This window comes from Triturus cristatus, chromosome 11 (genome assembly GCF_964204655.1).
Source record: "Triturus cristatus chromosome 11, aTriCri1.1, whole genome shotgun sequence".
Classification (NCBI taxonomy): domain Eukaryota; kingdom Metazoa; phylum Chordata; class Amphibia; order Caudata; family Salamandridae; genus Triturus; species Triturus cristatus.
Window position 1 is genome coordinate 582777312 of NC_140594.1, and position 23963 is coordinate 582801274.

The 23963-nt window shown below is 46.2% G+C and overlaps 1 protein-coding gene across 1 annotated transcript in view; it reads right to left on the reverse strand.

The window, feature by feature from the left end:
* Positions 1 to 23963, reverse strand: part of LOC146785126 (actin filament-associated protein 1-like 2) — a 231520-nt gene that overhangs the window by 100516 nt on the left and 107041 nt on the right. The window contains exons 3-4 of the mRNA XM_085633831.1: positions 8069 to 8161; positions 5034 to 5125 (exon numbers count right to left, since the gene is read on the reverse strand). Coding sequence (XP_085489957.1) covers positions 5034 to 5125; positions 8069 to 8161 — 185 coding nt within the window. The remainder of the gene's footprint in view (positions 1 to 5033; positions 5126 to 8068; positions 8162 to 23963) is intronic.

Genomic DNA, 23963 nt, shown 5'->3' on the forward strand with positions numbered 1-23963 from the left:
ACATTCATTTACTGTTCTGTAAACAAGTACACAAAGCCTACAAGAATGTTGGTCAAGCAGAACACTAGCAAACCTTCCACTACTTGACGCAGAAGAGCCAGCCAAAACAATTCAGACACATGGAAAATCTGGAACTAATAACTCAAGTTGAAAACCCTATAAAATGCAACAAGAAAGGCTTGCCAATTGAAGACGGTCATCACTTATGAGAAACATTCGCATCAGACAGAAAAACAAGAAAAAATAAATAAGCCAACAGGAAATGTTACCAAAAGAAGATAGAAAAGCGATTTTCATCTTCGGTTCATGGAGGTTGGATCTGTGCTATATTTTCACTACAATCACCGATTATTGAAACGAGTTCAATCAGATTCATTGTAAATTAATGTGTCGCCCGTGCTTATCTGAAAACAAGTCAGCAATGGGATTTGGACATCCTTGACCTGCGCTGGACACTCCTGAGCTAGACAAAACTATTCAACCTACCGGGAATTCAGATATAAGCACAAAAGCAAAATGTAGGGTTATAAATTAAAAAAACGGAAACAAAAACCTAGCAGAATATATGTTGAGGTTTAATCTAAAGGAATAAATCAGTGGATACAAGCTGGAAATTGAAAGTGGATGGTCATGACAGACCAAGAAAGTAGAGTGGCCAACAGTGCAACAGGGGTCTGTGAGAACATTGGATATGGTTACTTATGCATCGCCCTAAATATAGGGGAATCCCCCGCAGGATCAATAGATGTTCCAACTCAAAGACGAGCAACAGATCTGCACTCTCCTGGGAGAAACCGAGAATTGGCACTCACATCTTTGCAGCCTTACACACCAGCAGAGATTTACAAAAAGCCTATAGTAACTGTGAAACTGCAGATATTGGCACCTTGTAAACTCTGAAGCCATACCAATAAAGTATTACTGGATTAAGATAGAGAGAGATAGGAATGTGTATACATATTATACATGCAGAGTGTAATATCCTATTTATATCGCTGTTGAGTGTGAGGAGGTGCCATGGCTCAGGTGAAGCAAAGCTTCGAGTGGGTCATGCTGCCCCTCTCCACTCTCAGAAATGGTAAGAAATAGCACATTACACTGCATGGATGGTCTATGGCATGCTTTTCTTTAATGTGCATTAGTTGCAAACACAGGAATTTAAGCAGACTCAGAGCACAATCTCCTTGCACAGACTCATAATGTGAAGCAGTTCTAGAGGATGATGTTGGTCCAGATGATGCAGAACGACAGGAGCAAAAGAATAGGATTTGGCCTTTTCAGTGTAGTAATACATGACGGAAGCCATCTTTATTGCTATACTTTCTCCAAATTACATGTTTTTTTGGGCTTCATACATTTCCACTGCCATGGCATCAATATATTATCACTCCTGAAGGTGGGGAGGGGAGGCATGACCTCCTCAATGCTTTGCCTCTAGTGAATCATAACCCCTCCCCACACTCCCTTGAGCCTCTGCACATATAATGTGTGTGTATGTATCTCTCTCTCTCTCTCTCTCTCTCTCTCTCTCTCTCTCTCTCTCTCTCTCTCTCTCTCTCTCCCTCTCTCTCTCTAGTATGTATATTTATTTCCCAGTGGCAGTTGTCACTGGGTAGTTATAGTTAGTATTGTGTTTCCATAAGAAATGCATTTTTATGTTGCCAATAACTTTGGCGTCATTTGACGAATTTCCACGAAACATTTGAAAAAGTGCTACTTTTTGACTAGTTTATACTTAGAAACTTTAGGGCTAATCCATCAAGTGGGGGGCAAGAAAAAAGGGGGGTCTCAAAACAGGTTTTACCCGTTCATTTTTCCATAGGACCTTAATACAAAGCTGCAGCCTAAACTGCTGAATGGATTTACAACAAGTTTGGCTGAAAGCTAGATCTTGGTCCTGAAATAGTGCTTCTTATGATTTGATGTAAATCCGTTCAGTAGTTTTTGAGCAATTAATGCTTAGAAACTTTGTATAGCCAGAGACAGGGAGCCTCTATTGGTCCTGGAATATCTCACGCTGAGATCTGATTGGCTGCCACCACCTCAACCAGGGAGTGGTGGCAGCCATCTGAGGACTCAGGACTGACTCCCTAGGCCTGGAGGTGGGGGTCCTCTAAAGGCCCCACCTGGCGGCAAAAACATTTTTTTTAAATGTTGCCACAAATTCGCAGCACAATAAAAAAAAACGCACAGACTTCTGCGCTTGTTTATGAAGAAAAAAATCCTGGAATGGGCCAGGGCCCTGGGGGATGATGTTTTTTGTATTTTTTGGGGGGAGGTGGGTGTGCGTGGCACCCACCCCAGGTAATTTTTGGCCCTGGGGATCCCATGACCCAGGGTCCGATGTATTTGAAAAGAGGAAGGGGTCAAGTAGCTTCCCTGGCAGCTTTCGGTCCCGGGGACACCACCCCCGGGGCCTGATGTACTTGTAAGGGGGAGGCGGTCATGTGGCCCCCATCCCCTGGAATTTTTTGCACCCCCGGGAAGCCCAACCCCCAGGGCCAGACATTTGTTTTTAGAGGGTGGGGTTTGTGCGGACCCCCTCCCTGAGCAGCTTACGTGCCAGGGATCCCATTCCCCGAGGCCCAATGTGTTTTTATAGGGCAGTAGATCCGCGGGCCCCCTTACCCGAGCCTCTAAAGGCCCTGGGGCTGCTAAGCTTATTTAAAGGGAGGGGGCCACGTGGCCTCACTACGTGAGTCATTAATGGTTCTGGGAACATCATCCCCTGTGGCCGGCTCACATTTTGTGACCCGGGGAGCCCACCCCCAGTAAACAGCAGTTTCCCTACCCGCACCGGTGGTGAGAGCTTTGAAAATGCTGCTGTTGGCTGGGAGCAAACGTTTGATCTGTTTCCTTGCCGGAGGGAATAGCATTAGTAGCTGCTCCCTCCGGGCAGGAGCAATGCTGACACTTGTTGCATGCAGGGAGCCAGCTGGGGCCGCATGGGCCATGGGGCTTCTCCTGCGGTCCCTAAAGAATGTATGGTTGGTGGCCTGGGTGGTTATCAGCTTACCCACCTTTATTGATACAGGCCCCGGAGGATGGGGTCCCCTGGGTCAATAACGTCTCAAGGAGTGGGGCTGTGCAGCCATGCTCCCCTTTATAAAGAGTGGCCATAGAGATGGGTCCCTAGGGCCTAGCAAGGCTCGGGGAGGTGGGCTGCGCTGCTCCCCTCCTTTTCATTCTAAGGAAAGGCCCTCGGGGATGGGGTCCTCAGGGCTTAACAAGGCTTGGGAGGGTGCCCATGTGGCCTCCTCTCCTTTATTTCAAGGATTAGTCCTGGGGGATGGAGCCCCAAGGGCCGAACAAGACTCAGGGAGGGAGGCCATGCAGCTTCTGTTCCCTTTAATAAATAAAAAAGACCCTGAGGTCCCCAAGGCCAACAGAGACTCAGGGAGAGGGGCTGCGTGGCCCCTCTCTCCATTTTTTGCTCCCCAGGGCCTATAATGGCTTGAGAAGGGGGTCCCGCAGCCCCCCTCCCCTTTAAAATAAAGGCCCATGGGATATCATATCTGGAGTAAAAAAAATTGAACACATCACTCCAGTTCTCAATTCCCTCAACTGGCTCCCCATGGAAGGGAGGTGTATTTACAAGCTGGCCTGCATCACACACAAAACCCTTCACTCTCCGGCCCCAAACTACCTGAACAACAAACTGGTAAGAGCAGGTCAATCCAGAACTCTGAGAAGCTCCAACTCACTCCTTCTTATCCCTCCAAAACTGAAAAAGAAAAACACCCAGTATCAATCGTTTTCTGGCAACGCTCCCAGGATGTGGAACGCTCTCCTTAGAGTCCTCAGATGCAACCCCTCCTTCTCCTGTTTCAAAAGGGACCTGAAACTCCATCTCCTTAGCAAATACTTTCCTGACCAACGTCAACTAACCCTAGACTTCATTATCCGTGCTGACTCCTCTCTCTCTTGACATTCAAGGATAGTTGGTGACTGGACTGTGTTGGCCACCTTCGTTTGTTTTCTCTCCCTCCCCTGCACTGTTTACCTGTTTTTCATGTTGTACTCTTTTATCTCTGTTTTGCGTCCATACTGCCTTCCTACTATGTAAAGCAATTTCCTTCTGTTTTTACAGTGTGTATGTAAAGTGCTCTGATACCTATGGGTCAAGATAGCGCTATATAAAACTTTTAAAATAAAAAACAAACAAAAATAGTGTCCTCAGGACCAGGCCTTGTGGCCATACCTGCCACACATGGCTGAAGGTCATGTGCGGCGTGGGGTTGGCTGTCTATAGGGGGTTGGCCACATGCCAGGCCTTGTGGCCAACCCCGCCCACCATGCACAGCCAAAGGCTGTGCGTAGTGTGGCTATGGCTGCTTGCATGGGGTGACAGCAGGGCCTGGCCCCAGGCCAGGCCCTGTGGCTAGCCCACCACCATGCACGGACGAAGGACCTGCACAGTGTGGGGCAACCCCCCTGTGTGCGGCAGGGGGTTGGACTTATGTATGGTAATTCAATATTACATCACTCATAACATCTTCTATGACATCATTGATAATATCACTAAAACATTTGCAGTGAAATTATTGATGAGAAAACTGTGTATGGAGGGGGAGTGATTTATATTTACCTTAGGTCATGAGTTATAGTTACTTGAGATAACTAAGCATAACTGGTAAATTTCTCCCAGTGTCTTGGTCGGTCATCAGACTGGCAAAAAAAAACTCGCAACATCACAATGCCTGCACAAAGGGCAAGCCTAAAGTTGTACTTTGAAGCCATTTATACATTAATTGATTATCTTTCATTACTTTCCCTCGTTGTATAGCTCTGTTTCACTTGTCTTACTTGCTTATTACTGGTTTTGATTTGCAATTCTTAGCTATTTAGGATTTACGTTTAGAGCTGTTATATTATCTCATCGGTGCACCTTTTTGGTACATTTTCTTCTTGGAAAATTAAATAAATCAAACAAATTAATGAAAATATAAATGATAGAAAGACCAGACTGTAATGACGTGTCATAGGCAAGAATTGTTTGCACAAGAGTTCCCTAAAACCTCAACATTCCTTACCTCCGGATGGGGCAACTGCAGTGGAAGTCGGCATCTGGGAGCTGGAATTCCCTGAAAGTTCTCCTTCTCTGAATAGATTTGGGAGATACATCCTGCAGGAAGAGAATAGAAAAGGAGAGGCATTACATCTCGGGGGTCATGATGGGAGTGACAGAAACAGGTCATCGAGGCTCTGCCACTGTGGCCACAACATCACAGTAAGGGTAGATGTTTCCTTTCCATAATTATGAAGACATTGTTTTTTTTTTTGCTCAACCTGCTCTGTGTCCATAAGCAGGGGTCTCATGTATGTGTCTGGACTGACCCTGGTGACTAAAGTCTTTGCAGTAGAGAAATAAATCACTATGCATTGAGGTCCATTAACTACCTCCTTTAGAGTGCTGACCTTCCAAAAACAGCATACGGCGAGCTTCGGGATGCCAATTGCAAGTCTACTGGAACACGGGCATGCTGTCTTGCTAGAAGAAGCAATTAGTCTGCTCTATTCAATGTCAGCCTCACCTAACAGGCCTAGGCTCCTCTGCAGATCTTAAATTAAAGCAAAACATCACGCTTTCAGGAAATGCCTCAATGAAAAGCGAACTGTATTGAAATGCTTAAATGAAGATTGAAATTATGAACTGACAAAGACAAAGACTACAGCTAACATAATGGTGTATGGGCATATTGACGGCACACACCTACTATTGTGTGCTGATAAATTTGTTTGTGACTTTGAAACTTTTGACTTCTGGGGGAGTGGTATGCATGAAGGTTCACCTCTTGCAGCGGTACGTTTTATCATTTCAGCTGATCAATTGAGTTGAAAATCAGCAACATCTATAAAGGCGAAGATCCTCCGAAGACCTTCAATGGAAGTGAAACATCATGATTTCGGGAGATGGCTCAATGAAAAGTGAACTGCATTACATTTTTTAAATGACAATTGAAATGCACACATGGACCACATCTACCATAATGCTATGGAGCCTTATTAATGGCACAGTCTTATAACCAACTTTTTTTGCTTTGACAGAGTTTTGACAGAACTGTGGAAAGATGCTTGATTATATGTCTACCTATCATGTCTTGAGACGTGTCTAAAGCTAAACAGTACCTGAAAATTGCTGCCTCTCATCTATTAGATTTCAGCTGTACCTTTCTGCCCCTCCTTATTTCTGGATAATTTCCTATTATTTCCTTCCGTTTCCTGTCTTGACAACAAAGCCACAGGTCTAGGATGGTGATTAACTGCCTATTGACTTCTCAGCTTTGAAGAGGGGTTGTTTAGTGTGTACCCGGAGCCAGAAACTTGAATGTAATTTGTTTCACCAGAGGGCATGTTCCTTCATTCATTGACGAGGATCAAATTACTATTTTGAATGTTTGTTCACATTTTCAGACAATTTACATATTATCATTAAATACATAAATGATGGTTAATTCACTAATAAGTCTCTTATCTTCTTACATAGTACATGGTCTTTGCTTACAATCAACCCTATGGAAGAGCCTGATCTCACCTATTCCCTTTCACCAGACAAGACGCCAATTTCAGTAGACCAGATTAAGCCCTTAATAGACAAGTTTAGGAACCGCTTACTTCACTTCTCATTTTTCCAAGCTCAAAATCAGTGAAGCCAGGTAACTAAGGGAAGTTTCAGGGTTGAATTCCCAATGGGCAGGAACAGTCCTGTATGTCATAGTCTGCATTGTTTATTATCAGACATCTCCCCTTAAGGCTTGTCCTGCACTGTCACCATCAGATACAGCACCTAACTTAAGTATGGCCTGCAGTGTCAGACTCATCAGAGGTAACACAGCCCCAGAACCCCCATACCGCCTGTTGCCAGCTCCACCGATAAAGTCAAGGACTCCTGGGGCATAAGACTGACACGTTTTCTGGATTTCTTTCGAGAACACAGCCCTGAAATGGGTTTTCTAGACCCAGTGACACCAAGGACTTAGTCAATATGCCAGCTTGAGACAGAAAACCCAGTGGACTGCATCCACCCTGCAACCCACTGAGCATTACTTGAGTGAGGTGTGTTCTAGGTAATAATCAACCCTGAGAAGTTTCAGAAGGATAGTTAGTAGAACCCAAATCCTCTTTCTCCATGAATGGGCATACAACAGTAGAAAATTTGGAATACATGTTTAACATTTATTAAAATCAGAATCCAATTCGAGTGCACACAATATAAATAGTAACTATTATAAAAATAAACAAGATAATGACAATGATACTTGTCAGACAGAAGAATTATGGAAAGTACTGTAACTTCATGATGGTATTATGAAGCTTCTTTACATCAATATCCCCAACCCTTCCTTTCATCTGGCTAATTAAGCTAAACGTAGCACCAAAAGAGGCCTACTTTCAGTTTCTTAGCTGGCTCACACCTGCATACCTTTTCTGAACAACAGAACCAATGTTCAGGAAAGAAACAGCAGCTGCTGTCCCCCTCCACATTTGCAAGTTGACAAATAAACTCAGAGAAGGCTGGCTGAGCCTTGCCCGGGAGGCTGGATGTACCTTGCTTTTAGCCTTCTGCTAGAAGAGGTGATTACAGCTCTCTATGACCCTCAGTCTCGAATCTTTGGAATTAAGTTCCTCTCTTTCTCTTAACACTCTGTTCTACTTTAAGTATTGTCTGAGCATTGTTAAACATCTTCAAAATAATTAATAGCAAAACCTTTCCAGCGCTTCACTTACTTGCATTTTGCGAAACTTTGCCTATTGTTTAAGAACAAATAGTTGAGATACCAATTTATTTGAAAGCAATCACTGGAAAAGCAGTTCTAAATGTACAGAAAACATGTATATGGAAGCAAGCTGAATAATCATGTTGCAATGAATAATGATATTCATAAATGTGCACTTACATTTGAAACATATATCTTAATAAATTAGAATATATTTGGGGGATACCTAAAAGAGAAAATATATCATGATTATAATCTGATGGGAAGGACTCGCCTCTGCATGTAGCATGTGCCCTGGCGTCCCAGTGAGCCTTATCCTTGAATGTAGGGAAAATTCTAATGAGCCTCACCTTTGCGCGCAGTGCAGATCCCAAGGTCCCGATGGCATCCGTTTCCTCCTGAAGAGGAGATGCAGTTCATGGTCATGTATTCAGCATCCTCTGCTGCAGAAAAAATAGTAAATCAGAGGATTAGGGTTAGTGAGCGGCAAGTGAGAAGACCTCAAGAAGAGAGCAGAACCAAGGGGGTGACACGCATTGCCTAAACCCCTAAACAAGCTACCATTGCTGTGTTGTCATGCTCTTAGGAGGGCTAACATCCTAAATCAAAAAAATGTAATCAGGTCTAAAAGGAAGACTGGTCTATGCATAAATAAAGCAGTCCACCGAATCAAAATATCTGGCATGTACCATGAAAACCTGACATGTGATGGACTGTAACACAGGGATTCATCTGTCATTGATTCCCAAAGCTCTTCTGGCCAGGCCTGTTGAGAACCATTCTGACTTACCTGTAGATAAATAATAAGTGAAGGATGGAAATGCCTTAATTAAATCTTAACCAAAGAAAAGTGCATCTTTCAAAGTGAGAAGGATAGGCTCAGACTTAGTCTCCAAGCTTGCAGTCCCAAAAGATTCAGACTGCACTTCACAGATGAGGTCCAACTGTACTAAAAAAATGCCTGGGGGTGCTTGTGGTCCTCTTTCTATGGGATGCCACCCAGGAGTTTGAGCAGAACTGTCCCTTTTGGAGTGAGACAAACATGGATCAGCATATTGCTGCTCACTGCCTGTAATGCCATAACGACATGGACTGTGCTCAGAATAATTATCAGTGGTTCACATTAACTGAAGCATTTTCTACCCATCATTATATTGTTGTCTGATCTCCCAGTATGTCAGCCCACTTCTAAATTGATACATTTGTTTTCAGCCACACAGTATTGACAAACCAAACTCCAAGGAAAGCCCGCATAGGAGCTGCAGACCCTATGGACACTTTGAATCCAACCCATGACAGCCTGTGCATATAATCTCTGTGTAAGAACAACATAGTGCTAGAAAGGTTTACTCTTTGTTGCATGGAGAGCGCCAGAATGCTCCTGTCCCACTCATGCACGTAAAACCATCATACTAAGCACGAAGGGCAAAATGTATCAACATTTTTTTTGCGATTCCCAAATTGCAAATCTTTGTGATTTGCAATTAGGGAATCGCAAAACTGCATGCATGAAAGTGTGCAGTGCACTTTTTGCGATTCCTAAGGGGTCGCAAATTACCTACCTCATGTATGTTAATAAGGTGGGTTGCAATTTGCAACCCCCTAGGAATCCCAAAAATCACAGGGATGATGGCCTGCTGAAATCAGCAGACCACCATGTATGTGATTGCTTTTAAATAAAGCAATCATTTTTTTTATGTAAAGCAGTCTGTTTTCCTTAAAGGAAAATGAGATGCTTTACAAAAAGAAAAATGAAAAGCTTTCTTTTCATATTTTAAGAGCAGGCAGTGGTCCGTGACTGCCTGCTCTTAGAAATGCTTTTACAAACATTCACAAAGGGGAATGGGTCCCTTGGGGACCCCCTCCCATTTGCGAATGTCTTACCACCTACTTCAAGTAGGTGGTAATATGCAAATGTTTTGTGACCACATTCACGGTCACAAAACAATTATGCATGCTGTTAGGATTCGCAAACCCATTTTGCGATTCGGTAACAGCTTACCGAATCGCAAAATTGGGTTGGATGCATCGCAAAAGCATTTTTTTCGATCGCAAACGTGCCAATTCTGTGAATCGGCCCGTTTGCGAGGAGAAAAATGCCTGGTGCATCTGGCCCTAGGCTTTCAAACACTAACAATCCATCCCGCGTTCCACATAACACCAATTAAAAATGTTAACAAGATGGTAGTAAGTACAGGACACATCCTCGATGTTACTTACACTAACACACACCCAAAAGAGATAGACAGAAAAATACACAGATGGTACTCAAGACTAAAAATCTTTTCTACCTGGATGGCATACACCATGTCATTGAAAAGCATTTTACCCTAGAAGCCACACTTATTGATGCCACTTGCCTTACATCCCATCCACCTCTTTTCACTTCGAAAACAAAAATGTAGGGGAGAGGATATACCTCACAGGAGACAGCAAAAACATTAAAAACAGTATTCTACATACCACCTTCTACAACTGAAATCAGGACACCCATCTACTTGAACTTCCTAAGTCTAAGTCCTTCTACCATTCCACCGAGATACTTACCACCGATTCCTACACCTTCCATCCTCCTTCGCCATGCTGAACTTCTACACTTCCATGACCTCAGATAACTGCAACATGATTTAGGCTTAAGGTCTTATTATGGGTTTGGCAGTGTGGGACCGCCCCGCACCGCCAAACCCATGTAGGAACTGCCCGGCAAATTAGGAGTTTTCTACTGGTCTGTCGGGCGGTTCTTTGGCATTCCCAGGGCGGTGCCTATGAAATAGGCACCGCAATGGGAACGCCATAAACAGTACCAGCACACCATGGACTGCTGCAGTCCATGCCATGCAGGTACTGGGGTGCATGCACACAGGGGGACACCTGTTGTGTGCCCCTGTGTGCATCTACATGGCATGAGGCACCTTTGTTTCCTCACAGCCACACTTTTCATGGCAGTCGCACCACTATGAAAAGTGTGGCGGTGAGGGAACTTGTAATATGCTTGGTGGGGCCGCAGCCGCTGAGCATATTGCAACCACAAGACTGCCGCGCCATCACCAGAGATCTCTGATCCCAGGGTGACCTGACTGCCCTGGTCATAATAGAGTGGTTGAAGACTGCACCACCTCACCTCTGCGAGTCTGGCAGTCCATGGACCACAAGACTTGTAATAAGCCCCTTAGACACAAAACTCAACAACCTTATCTGAGCCATGTCACCCTTAGTGAACTAAGCCACCTTTATTGCATAACTGTTTACTTTTCTGTTGCACATCCTGCACCCATTTCTACACTTGGTCCATATCCACACGACGTTTACAGTACCATCTATGTTTTAACCGCTGTGATAAAACAGGATCACTGACATAATATTGATCCATACAATTTCGAACCACAAAAATATCAGAAATTAAATATTGACCACAAAAATATCAACTTCCAATACTTAACTAGTAAAACCACAAATATCAAGAACAAAAATATTGTTGTTAAAAATATCAAGTTTTAACTGTATCAAAAACAAAAATATCGGATACAGTAATATTGATACCTGTAAAATAAAAATCTAATATGTAAATAATATCGATACACTCAATATCAATACTAATAATCTCATGAAAACATTTTAAAATTCACAAATATATATTTTTGAAAAACACTTTAAACGTAAAACAATTACTTAAAAGAAAACAAAAATGTTTTTTATATATATCTATCTTCAAGATTCACCAAATTCTTTCACCTTTCACAGCAAGGCAACCACGGCACCATGAAGAAATCCAGGTCTGGGCAGTAGTATTTCTTTTTTGATATTTATTTATTCACCATTTGTGCAGAGATAAGGGCGGTCTACCCGTTTCGTCGCTATACCTTCAACTAGACCATGTACATATATATTACAAAACAATGAGAGAACATGGCACCACTTCAGAGTAAATTAATAACAGGGTTATTTTATTTTAGCACACACCACAGTGCATCACAGATGAAAATAGGACGGCCTATGCGTTTCGGCTTCACAGCCTTCTACTGGACCATATATATGTAAACAAACTTATATTAAATAGTAGCAAAGCAGATAATATACATCAAAATAATACCTAGATTATCGTTTACCACAGAATGACAAAATTAATTTTTAAAAATCTAACTAAAACTAAACCAACCAATGAAATAAACTATAAACAACTTTAACCAATGAAATCAAACACACAATTAAATCAACAATATAAAAGGCACATTAGGTCTGCTTCAAGAACGACAAACACTGCAAGATAAGGAAACTCTGTTGGATTTTCTCTCCAAACCACGACAGAAAAAATATATACATTTCAACAACTACCTAACCAAGTAAGTTAAACTTATATTTACACAAAAAAGTAATTGTTATTAAACTTAAACTCGTTAAATAACAAATTATTTATAAAATACTATCCAACTTCTATCATATTTTCATAGACTTCCTAAAAGAAAAACCCATGACAAGAAATGGCGATAAACTGCCTGAAAATAACAACTATCAAAAGCCATCAAAGAGATATAAGAAAGTAAGTATACATAAATTAATACCTAATGACCTCAACATCTACAAACTAACAACAAAATAACATTTAAAGTGAAACTTGTGAGTTTTTTTGATCCAACAGAAAAGAAACAACCGGCTCCACATAAGAACACCCCAAACAGGAAAGCTACAAAATCGCGAGAGGCATTTATACACAACATACATGTAAGTATACGAAATAGAAGTGATTGCATAATTTTAAATGTAAATAATAAATATACAAATGTTAAAGTATCCTGTATATTTATACTGTTACACTACTTTCAGATACAATGACAGAAGCTGCAAAGAATATCACTCTGCATAAAGGGAAGCAATTACTAAATCACATGAGCTACACCATCAGCCGAGAAACTGCATCAACAGAAGCTATAAACTGGAAATGTACTAAATACTATTCTAATGCATTCTATGGGAGGGCAACTACAAAGGATGATGCTGTCATTCACGTAATCCAGTTCATTATTTGTTAAGCTAAGAGCTAAATACCATTTCGTAGAGCTCAAAAAACTCAATTTTGATACTTCACCATGAAGCGATACAACATCCACTGATTAATTAAACGATATTTATTTATGTACAACAATTTTGGTTATATAAAAAATTCGGCGCATGGTTGCTCCAGAGGGAACGTGCATAAGATAAGGGTGCTAAGAAGTGAATGTGTAAGGTGAGAGATTTCAGAGAATAGTGGAGAATAAGGTAATTAACAAAAGTACACGGTTTACAATTCACCGTACAAGGTGTCCTGGTCACGTAACAATGAATACAGTCATAATTTCATGTACAGAATCAAATTCATATTTAGCACGTTGGGTGAGGGACGTGTACCAGGCTCATTTATGAGGGGGTGTCGACGTTTCGACCCGTCTTAGGGTACAGAGGTAATTTAATGCCTTGACCATGCGGGTCTTCTTCAGGACAACAAGGGGGGTGGGCAACCTGACGGGTTCCTCAGCATAGCTTGAGAATCTAGTGTAATTCCAGGGGTGGTTCAACCATGGATTGCTAGTGGCAGTAGTACACTGACCATACGTGTGCTCTGGTCGGATTATATTTCATGAAACACCGGAACTGCGGCGCGGACTCAATCCGTTTGAGACGCCGGTTGAGACGCCACGAGCAACACATCCTGTACTTGAGACAGAATGGCCAGCACTCGGAAATAAGAAGCTTAAGTTGAAGTCCTTTCCCTGTGAATACGCTGCAGAACGGATTGAGGAACCCGTCAGGTTGCCCACCCGTCAGGTCGCGTTTTCGCGGGAGATGAATTGGTTGTTTAAGAAAAGGTCTCCCATTGTCAGGCAGCCGCCTTCTTTCCAGTTATGGACTGACATGGATTCCGCTATTTTAACATAGGGTTGTATCACCCAGAGCGGCATGTCTGGCGCATACGGGGCATGGCCTATATCACCTTTTAACTGCGCGTCCCACACTCGTGTCACATGTTGGATTATGTATGGGCAGACCCTTGGCACCCCCACCCCCTCATTAAGTAACCCGCTAGGAAGTCACCCTCAAATGTTCCTGCAAGTAACCTTTTTTCCCAGTTATCATTGTCGTCAAGCCAATAAATTGCATGCTGGAGTTGGGAGGCCATATAATATAATTCTATATGGGGGACCTCCAACCCCCCGTTTTGCCCCGTTCTCTGCAATGTCGATAAGCTCACTCTTTTGCGTTTAGACCCCCATAGCAGTTCATAGCAGTTCAATCAGCAATTTATTTAGTGGTTTTGTAAATGATCTTTACTGGTTTTTAATAATTTGTACAAATAACATATGTATGACGATAATCATATGCAAGTATTTCAATGAGTGGCTTAGGTGGGATGTCGAGGGTATCCAATACAGTGATGGTTAACACTTTGTTAGCATTGGCCATGTAACAATTTCGCAGTAGACTTTATATACGGTCAATCAATTACATAGGATAAGGAATTTTGCAGTATTACACAAGCCAATTTAACCATTTAACTGTATGTGTGCTGGGTCCTAGTTGCGCTTTCCATGTCATGGCTATTTTGCGTTTGGCAAGGCCCAGGGCCAGGTCTAGAAATTTATTGAGACATTTGCGGGAGGCACTGCATTTTGTGATTTCCAGCAGGAAATGAGTGAGTTGAGCCACCACCTGAACATCTGCTGCTTTCGTGAGTATTAAAGCAATTTCAGTCCAGTATGTCTGAATACATGTACATGTCCATACCATGTGCATGAATTTTGCCTCCGGGTCCCGGCACCTGGGACATATATCATTGGTAGTTGGGTAAATTTGGGCTAATCTATGAGGCGCCAGGTAAGTGTGATGCAGATAATTAAATTGGGTATACTTCAACCTGGCATTTGTCGATATGATTTTAGGGTGGTTGACGCACCGCGCCCATTGTTTGTCGGTAATGGTGGTGGTCAATTCAGTGTCCCAGTACGCATGCAGTGTCATTAGTGAGGGTGAGTCATCTAGCCTGGAAGAGTTATATATTGCTGTTATTTGGTGTCTACCCCACCCGTGAGTCAGTAATGTTTGCATGAGATGAGACGTGAGGGGCTCAGTGCGGTCATTATCCCATGTCTGTAGGAATTGGCATGTAAGTAATGCATGTAGCATGAACGAGCCCTGTGGCATCTCATAATTAGTCACTAGTTCCTTGAACGTTTGTAGCTGTGAGTCCGTGTCTGCACTTGAGTGATAGACTTGGACCCCCAGATACTTAAAGGTGTCAACGCCCAATCTAGTGGCGTATGCGGTGCATTATGCCTTTGGTCTGGAGACATTAGTTTAATTGGGAATACTACGTACTTGGACCAGTTATCTCGTAGTCCAGAGACCTTTGCGTGTTCATTCAGTAAGTCTATTAACTCCTGCAGCACTTCGTTCTGACCAGTAGATAGATCAGCGCGTCGTCCGCATATAGTGACACTATGTGCCACCGGCGGTCTACGTGTATGCCCCACTCTGACACACATTGGCACAGCCTACATGCCAGCGGCTCCATGGCCAGGGCGAAGAGAATTGGTGACAAAGGGCATCCCTGCTGTGTGCCTCGTTCTATCGTGAGGAGTGGGAGAAAAGTGCGACCCATCTTTACGCTGGCCTGCGGTTTTTTATATAACAGTCATATCCACTTTAAGAAGTTGATGCCAATGCTTAATCCTGATAGTACTGCCAATAATTAGCAGCAGCTCAATGTATCGAATGCTTTTTCGATATCCAAAGACGCTATCCAGGCATCTCTGGCTCTCCTTTTGCCCATTCTAATAATGTAAAGAGCAAACGTAAATTTAGGCCTGTGTTTCTCCCCAGTATAAAACCGTTTTGGTCCTCGTCAACCAACACGGGGACAGCCTCGACCAGTCTATTAGCTAGTAATTTCCCTTGGATTTTATAGTCGATGTTCAACATCGATAGTGGGCGGTATGAGGCCAGTTAAAGGGGTCCCTGCCTGGCTTGGGCAGCACCACCAGTGTCGCCTCTCGCAGAGTAGGTGGGAGCTCACCCTTTTCGAATGCCTCAATATACATGCTAGCCAACCGAGGAGTTAGCTTTTTGGAGTATGTAGTGTAAAACTCTGACGGTGAGCCGTCCGTCCCTGGAGTTTTGCCCATTGCCAGTTGCCCAATGACCTTGGTGATCTCGTCCACCGTGATATGGTCTTCAAGTAAGTCATAAAGTTGTCGTGCTATCTGCAGAAGGTGAATTTCAGACAGGAACCTCTGTATAGAGGTAGATTTGGTAGTGGCTGGGGCCGCATATAATGAGGTGTAGTACTCATAGAAAGAGTGGTTGATTGTTTCCTGGGTGTTCACTGTGATACCTGTTGGTGTACGTATTGCTGTAATGAGAAATTGGGAAGTGTCAGTCTTTAGGAGTCACGCTAACATCTTACCCACTTTGTCCCCCTCTGTGTGTCTACGTGCTATGTCTTGTAGTCTAATGCACCGTGATCACCTAGTGCTTCTTTATATGCTAGACGAGCCTGGTTTAGTGAGGGACCAATCTCGGGGTCTATGGGTATTAGCAGTTCGCACCCCTGTATTTCTAGCTCATGCATTTGGAGCACGTGCATCAGTGATTTACGGGAGCCATACGTGGTCTTAATGGCATGCCCTCTGAGGACAGCCTTATAGGCGTCCCATTCCACCCCTACGAATGAGGGCCTGCCTGAATTTGTTTGAAAATATGAATCGTTGGATCGTGACAGGGTGGTGCGAAATGAAGAGTCAGCGAGCGCCGTGAGCGGTAGTCGCCAGGTCGAAATGTCGGGCCACCGCGCCCCACGATAGGTGTAGCTGTAAGGGGTTGTGGTCTGAAATTGCGCACATGAAGTATTCTGCCTGCAATATTTTGTGTACAGCATTATCTGGGCAGTATATGTAATCTATCCGCTTATAGAGGTCATGGATTGCAGAATAATGTGAGTAAGTGCATAGCGCTGGATGTTTGCTGTGCCATGCATCATAAATGTAAATTTGATACTTGTATAGCGCACTACTCACCCGCAAGGGTCTCAAGGCGCTTGTACGAATACCGCTGTGGAACCCATCCTGGCTTTCCCTGTGAGGCGTCCACTCCTGGGCACCCCCAAGGTGGAGGCCAGGCCTCCTTAGCGTTGTGGGGGCCGTTGTGGAGATTAAGCAAGCTATTGCCCAGAGTTGCAGAGTGGGACTCCATGATTGGAATAGGCACCGAGGCGAGAATTATCAGGTCCGTGGAATTTTTGAGCCCAAGACCCACCGAGGTGGGGAATTGAACCCTGGTCCCGGGCTAGACCTCTGCATCAGGGTCTGCCACTCTAATCATTGAGACACACTTCTCCACGCATCATGTACCCGCATCATGTACCTGCATATTAGCTATCCAATCTTGCATGTGTTGCGCTAGTTTGATGGACTGCGCACCTGGAAGGGGAGGGAGCGAGCGGTCCAGGCTGAAGTCCTGGACCCCATTGAAGACCCTGTCCCAGTACGTGGGCACCATGCGGTCTGATAAGCAGGGACGGTGTGATTGATTTCAAGAATGTGGCTTGACTAGAGTTCGGGGCATAGAGGGATATTAGTGCCAGTGGAGATCCATTCAAGAGGCCCTCCAGGGTTACATATTGATCTTGTGCGTCGACTCTAGAGTGTGATACCTGCAGCTGGACCCCAGGCACCACCCATATAAGTGCGCCCCTGGCGTATCCTGAGTATGTGGTGCCCAGGACCGTACCTCTCCAATGTTTACGGAGGGACGCAAGAGTTTGTGGGATTAGATGTGTTTCCTGTAATAGTGCAAACAAAATTTTGTGACTACGTAAATACTGATATACCTTGTGACGTTTAGCGCACCCTGCCAAGCCCAGTAATTCCAGGTTAATAAAGTGTAATCGCTGTCTGCCATCTACTCGGCCAGAGAGAGATCATCAATTGCGGAATTTCAGCCATGATTCTGGCCTCCCTCGATCCAGCCCCCAAACCCCCAGGTCCCACCCCTACAATTAACAAGCATTGGCATAGCCAATAGGTCTCGCCTATGGGACCTTATACGTGTTTAGTTATCCAGCACAATATCCTTGGTGCAACAACATCAAGTGTTGCATGGCTAAACACTTATAAGGTCCCAAAGGCGAGACCTATTGGCTATGCCAATGCTTGTTTTGAGTGAGTGGCTTGTGCAGGTATGCCACTGTGAGGTAAAGATGCTGCAAGTGCTTTTACAGGAGCCCCTGTGAACACTGCGCCTCTTCAAAATGTAGTTTGAGTCTGGTGTAATACTTCCTATTCCTGTCTTCTCGCACCCAATGCATCCTTAAATGTCCCATGTACAGCCGGGGTTGACACTCCTATTACCCCTGCCCTCCAGTGACACTTTACCTGTCATGGGTGGTGGTGGTGGTGGTGGATATGTGGTGGTCGTGGTGGTGGTGGTGGATGTGGTGGACATGGTGGATGTGGTGGTGGTGGTGGACGTGGTGGTGGTTGTGGACATGGTGGTGGACATGGATGTGGTGGTGGACGTGGATGTGGTGGTGGTGGACGTGGTGATGGATGTGTTGGTGGATGTGGTGGTGGTGGACATGGTGGTGGTGGACATGGTGGTGGACGTGGTGGTGGTGAAGTTGTTGGTGGTGGTGGATGTGGTGGTGGTGGTGGACGTGGTGGTGGTGGATGTGGTGGTGAACGTGGTGGTGGACATGGTGGTGGTGGACATGGTGGTGGTGGACATGGTGGTGGTGGACGTGGTGGTGGACGTGGTGGTGGACAGGGTGGTGGTGGACATGGTGGTGGTGGACATGGTGGTGGTGGGCATGGTGGTGGTGGTGGACGTGGTGGACATGGTGGTGATGGACATGGTGGATGTGGTGGTGGTGGACATGGTGGTGGTGGTGGACATGGTGGTGGTGGTGGACGTGGTGGACATGGTGGTGGACGAGGTGGTGGTGGACATGGTGGTGGATGTGGTGGTGGACGTGGTGGACATGGTTGTGGACATGGTGGTGGTGGAGGACGTGGTGGTTGTGCTGGTGGTGGACGTGGTGATGGACATGGTGGTGGTGGACGAGGTGGTGGTGGTGTATGTGGTGGTCAAGGATGTGGTGGTGGACATGGTTGTGGACATGGTGGTCGTGGAGGACGTGGTGGTGGTGCTGGTGGTGGATGTGGTGGTGGTGGATGTGGTGGACATGGTGGTGGTTGTAGATGTGGTGGTGGACATGGTGGTGGTGGACATGGTGGTGGATGTGGTGGTGGTGGATGTGGTGGTGGATGTGGTGGACATGGTTGTGGACATGGTGGTGGTGAAGGACGTGGTGGTGGTGCTGGTGGTGGACGTGTGGTGGATGTGGTGGTGGTGGACGTGGTGGTGGTGGTGGATGTTGTGGTGGTGGATGTGGTGGTTGTGGTGGTGGACGTGGTGGTGGTGGATGTGGTGTTGGCGGTGGATGTGGTGGTGGTGGATGTGGTGGTGGTGATGGAGGACATGGTGGTGGACGTGGTGGTGGACATGGTGGTGGTGGTGGACGTGGTGGTGGACGTTGTGGAGAACGTGGGGGTGGTGGACGTGGTGGCGGTGGACATGGTGGTGGTGGACGTGGTGGTGGTGGATGTAGTGGTGGATGTGGTGGTGGTGTTGGCAGTGGACGTGGTGGTGGAGGACATGGTGGTGGATGTGGTGGTGGTGGTGGACATTGTGGTGGTGGACATGGTGGTGGTGGACGTGGTGGTGGTGGAGGATGTGGTGGTGGAAGTGGACATGGTGGTGGTGGACGTGGTGGTGGTGGACACGGTGGTGGACGTGGTGGTGGACATGGTGGTGGATGTGGTGGTGGTGGACATGGTGGTAGACATGGTGGTGGTGGATGCAGTGGTGGTAGATGTGGTGGTGGATGTGGTGGTGGACATGGTGGTGGACATGGTGGTGGTGGATGTGGTGGTGGTGGACGTGGTGGTGGTGGACGTGGTGGTGGATGTGGTGGTGGTGGTGGATGTGGTGGTGGTGGACGTGGTGGTGGTGGATGTGGTGGTGGTGCTGGTAGTGGATGTGGTGGTGGTGGACGTGGTGGTGGTGGATGTGGTGGACGTGGTGGTGGACGTGGTGGTGGTGGAAGTGGTGGTGGATGTGGTGGACATGGTGGTGGACATGGTGGTGGACATGGTGGTGGTGGTGGACATGGTGGTGGTGGACGTGGTGTTATGTTATGTTATTAAGTATTTATAGCGTGCACGGATACTCAGGAGTGTCCCGGCACGTGAGCCAGTAATAAGCAGACAGAAGGGTGTGGAACGCGGCTGAAAGTTAATTACAAGCATTGGCATAGCCAATAGGTCTCGCCTTTGGGACCTTATAAGTGTTTAGCCATGCAGCAGTTGCATAACTAAATACTTATAAGGTCCCAAAAGCGAGACCTATTGGCTATGCCAAGCGAAAGTGATCGCGATCAAACATCAAAGCGGCCGTGCAGCCGCGAAAGTGAAAGTAATCGCAGTAAAGCGCGGCGCGCGCGCCCGTGCACATGCACTGTAGCTCTAGGCTGGCCAGGTAGCACTTTTTGGAGCCCTCTCAATAAGTCTCGCCAGACCAGCGCATGCGCTGGGTCAGGCGAGACCTAAAAAAGCAAGGTTTTTAGCTGCTTTTTAAACAGCCTGAGGTCTTGAGTGCTGCGCAGTTCATAGGGAAGGGCATTCCAGGCTTTAGCCACCTTGAAAGAAAGGAAGCTACACCCAGTTCTGGCAAGGCGGTAGCGAGGAATAGAGGCGAGGCATTGTCCTGCGGAGCGAAGATGTCTGTGAGGCACATGGAACTCAAAGCATCTCCTGAGGTAGGGGGGGGGGGCAGAATTCTATAAGGCACCATGGGCAAGGGTGAGCGCCTTGAATAGGACACGCTGTCACACTGGGAGCCAATGCAAATCCCAGAAATGTTGGTGGATGTGGTGGTGGTGGATGTGGTGGTGGACGTGGTGGTGGTGTTAGCTGTGGATGTGGTTGTGGTGGACATGGTGGACGTGGTGGTGGTGGATGTGGTGGTGGATGTGGTGGTGGTGGATGTGGTGGTGGTGGACGTGGTGGTGGACGTGGTGTTGGACGACTATTGGGTAGGAGGGTGCTGGCAGAATGCGGAAGGAGAGGAGGATCTCGAAAGGGGGCACCAGGGAGAGCAGAAAGAGGCCGAATATTATTCGGGTTCTCAGTTCTAACATATTTATTCAAAGTATTGGTTTCTAAAGGCATTTGATTCTTGCTGAGAAAAGAAACTTATTCGGCCCTTCAAACACTGATATTAATTTCTGTTTGCAGGCTCATATACTCATTCGTCCTAGTCAAGCGTGTCCGTGCACTATAAAATATAATGTTTTGGATTTTGTTTTGTATTACTGCTTCCAGGGAGCTATCAGAGGAGGAAAGGGTAACCTTCACCATTTAGCGATATCTCTTTTAGCCAGCTGAAAATATAAGTTAATATAGTGCGGAAGAGCACAAAACAAAATAAAACATTAAAAATATACAGAGCCAATCGCAGCACGGGAGGGGCAAAGACCAAAACGGCAGAAGGGGGTAGAGGTGCGGCATGCGGCGTGCCATCGAATTGAAAGGCAACTGACACGGCCTGCATCCCAGACACACACAGCGTTTCCCTTGCGGGAGCGAGCAGGGGCACCATCTGTTTTCAACATAATTACAAACAGATGGCACCAAAGCTCGCTCTTGCAAGGGAAACACCAAACGTGCACGTGTTGCAATAGAAAGCAATGCAAAACGTGCACGTTTTTGGCCAAAATGCTGATCGATTCCAAAAGGTCCCCTCCTAAGTAGCGCATGCGCGCTGCGTAGGTGAGACCTAAAAAGCATGCAATCAGCCCACACTTTCCGCACCCTGTGAGTAAATAGCGAGATCGATATGAACAATAAAGTTCCCCAACATCTCACCCCAGGCCGACTTGCCATCGGGCAATTGGCCATCTGCACTGAAATGCAATTTATGTGAACAAAAGATAACATTAACATAGGTTGTAGAATAGCGTCCCAAATAATCCACTTCGAGTAGCTTAATTATAAGGAGGCAGAGGGACCAAAGAAGAAAATTAAAGAGTTGAGAATAGAATTAGTAAAAGAGGGGTGGGGGGGGGGAGAGAGAAGTGGGGACGAAAACAGTTAGAAATAATAGAGGTGATATATCAGCTACTTATCATAGGGGGCGCAGTAGGTCTGAGTAGTGCTGCCATTTGGCTGCTTACATTGTTTGATCTGACAATGTTCTTGCTTACAATGTGCAGTTTTTTTGTGCGTTCACAGGTAGGTTTCTAATTATTCAGCCTAGTGCCCCTGCGGTCTGCGGAGTGAGGCCTGGACCGCCCCCCAATAGTGCCTCATGCTGTGAGGCAGTAAGGACTAATGTTTGGTCCATTGCCGTGTCCGAGTCTGAGTCCAATCTTTGGGAGGATGTGGGGCTGCCAATATGTACCGCTGTTTTTATGGCTTGTACACGTTCCTGAGCTAGCTGGGCTTTCGTTGATTGAAGCAGTCTACCTCTGCCATGGCCCCTGCGTGGTTCCACCAGTTTCTAGGTTTGGTGAGAGTCTGATGTCATCGTGGGCAGCATGTGTGCTAATCCTTGTTGATCTATCTAAGCCCAGGCCGCCTCTGGAGTGGCGCAGAAGATAGTGTTATCTTTGTGGCAGATGCATAGCCGGGCTGGGTATTGTCATGAATACTGGATTTTGTGTTCTCTCAGGCACTTCTTGACCTTCAAGTAAGAAGACCTATGTTGTTGCACAGACAGGGTGCAGTATGGGTATATGTGGACTGTGGCGTTATCGACATGCCATGGGACTCGGGCTCGGGTTACTTGTAGAATATGGTCTCTATCCCGGTAGCTGAAAAGCCTCGCCACCACTGGCCTTGGAGGGTTACCCGGTCATGGGGGTCCCCCAGGCACCCTGTGGGCTCTCTCAATCAAGAAGAATTTCAAGATCTTGCCTTGTAGGATTTCCTTGGAGAACCAGTCCTCCAGATAGAGCTCCATATTGTGTCCTTCCGCTCACTCAGGGAGGCCCACTATTCACACGTTGTTCCTGTGTGAGCGTCCTTACTGGTCTTCCTCCTCAGGTAGTCAACTTCTTGTTGGAGGGATTGCAGCTGGGTTGTTGCCGCATTCACTGTGGGGTGCATTGATGCCAGTGTGGATTCTGATTCTTCCATGCTGTCCTTCAATTTCTTGTGGTCTTCCCATAGGAACCCTATGTCCACACCTAGCGAGTCGATTTTCAGGCCTAGGGTAGTCTTGATGTCTAATATCGCTGCCATCAGCTCATCAAACCAATGTGATTGGTCGTTGCGGTCCCCAGGGGTTGAGGGCCCAGGGTGCTCAGTACCCTTCGCACCTGAAGCTAAGGATTCTGTGTCCGATGGCTGAGGCTGAGGCTGAGACTTTTCTGTTCTAGGCTTGCCCATCCCGGCGGTATCTGTGTGCGAGAGTACGGTTGAAGTTATTCGTACTCTGTGGTTTTCAGGGTGGAAGTTAGCATTGCGAGCTAGCAGCTGTCTGGTATATCACAGTGGATCATCGAGCCTCAGGTGAGGAGGCGCGGCGTTGTCTGGCAGCACGCGTTGTGGGGATGCTGAGCGTCTCTCACTGGCTTTTTAGAGTGATCTTGGTAGTGCGCCACTGGGATCGATGTCCCCCGCTGCCTCTAAATGAATGGCGCCCAAGATCTATGCAGGGATCGTTGTACCGTTGAGCCCACAAACTGCAGGGGACCCTGACTCAGTATGGTGTTGCCGCCGTATAAGTGTGCACCAGTACGGGTGCAATTTAGCTTGCCTGTTTCATAGTGTGGCGTGAGTGAGTTTGTCATGGCGTTCAGACCAGTGGGGCTCAGGATCACTCTGAACAGGATCATTGTGGTCTCACCGGGACCTTAGTGCCCCCCACTGTGTGTGTCCTCGAGCGGGTGCATTAGCGTCGCACCCACGGTGGATGGGTGCACCGTCTCATGGGCCGCGCTGTCCAGTGCTTCATCGATGTCTCTATGGCTCCATAGCTTTCTTTTGTGTTTTGTGCACTGCGTGGGGTGTGATATGGATCAGGAATTTGGGGCCCTGCCAACCAGCACGGTGGACCCTGGGTAGTGTTGTTGCACCCCTACCGCGGTCTCAGTGCACCTCACGGTGTGCCCCTACCTTCAGTTGCGCCAATACCTCGTCAGCCAAGGGCGAG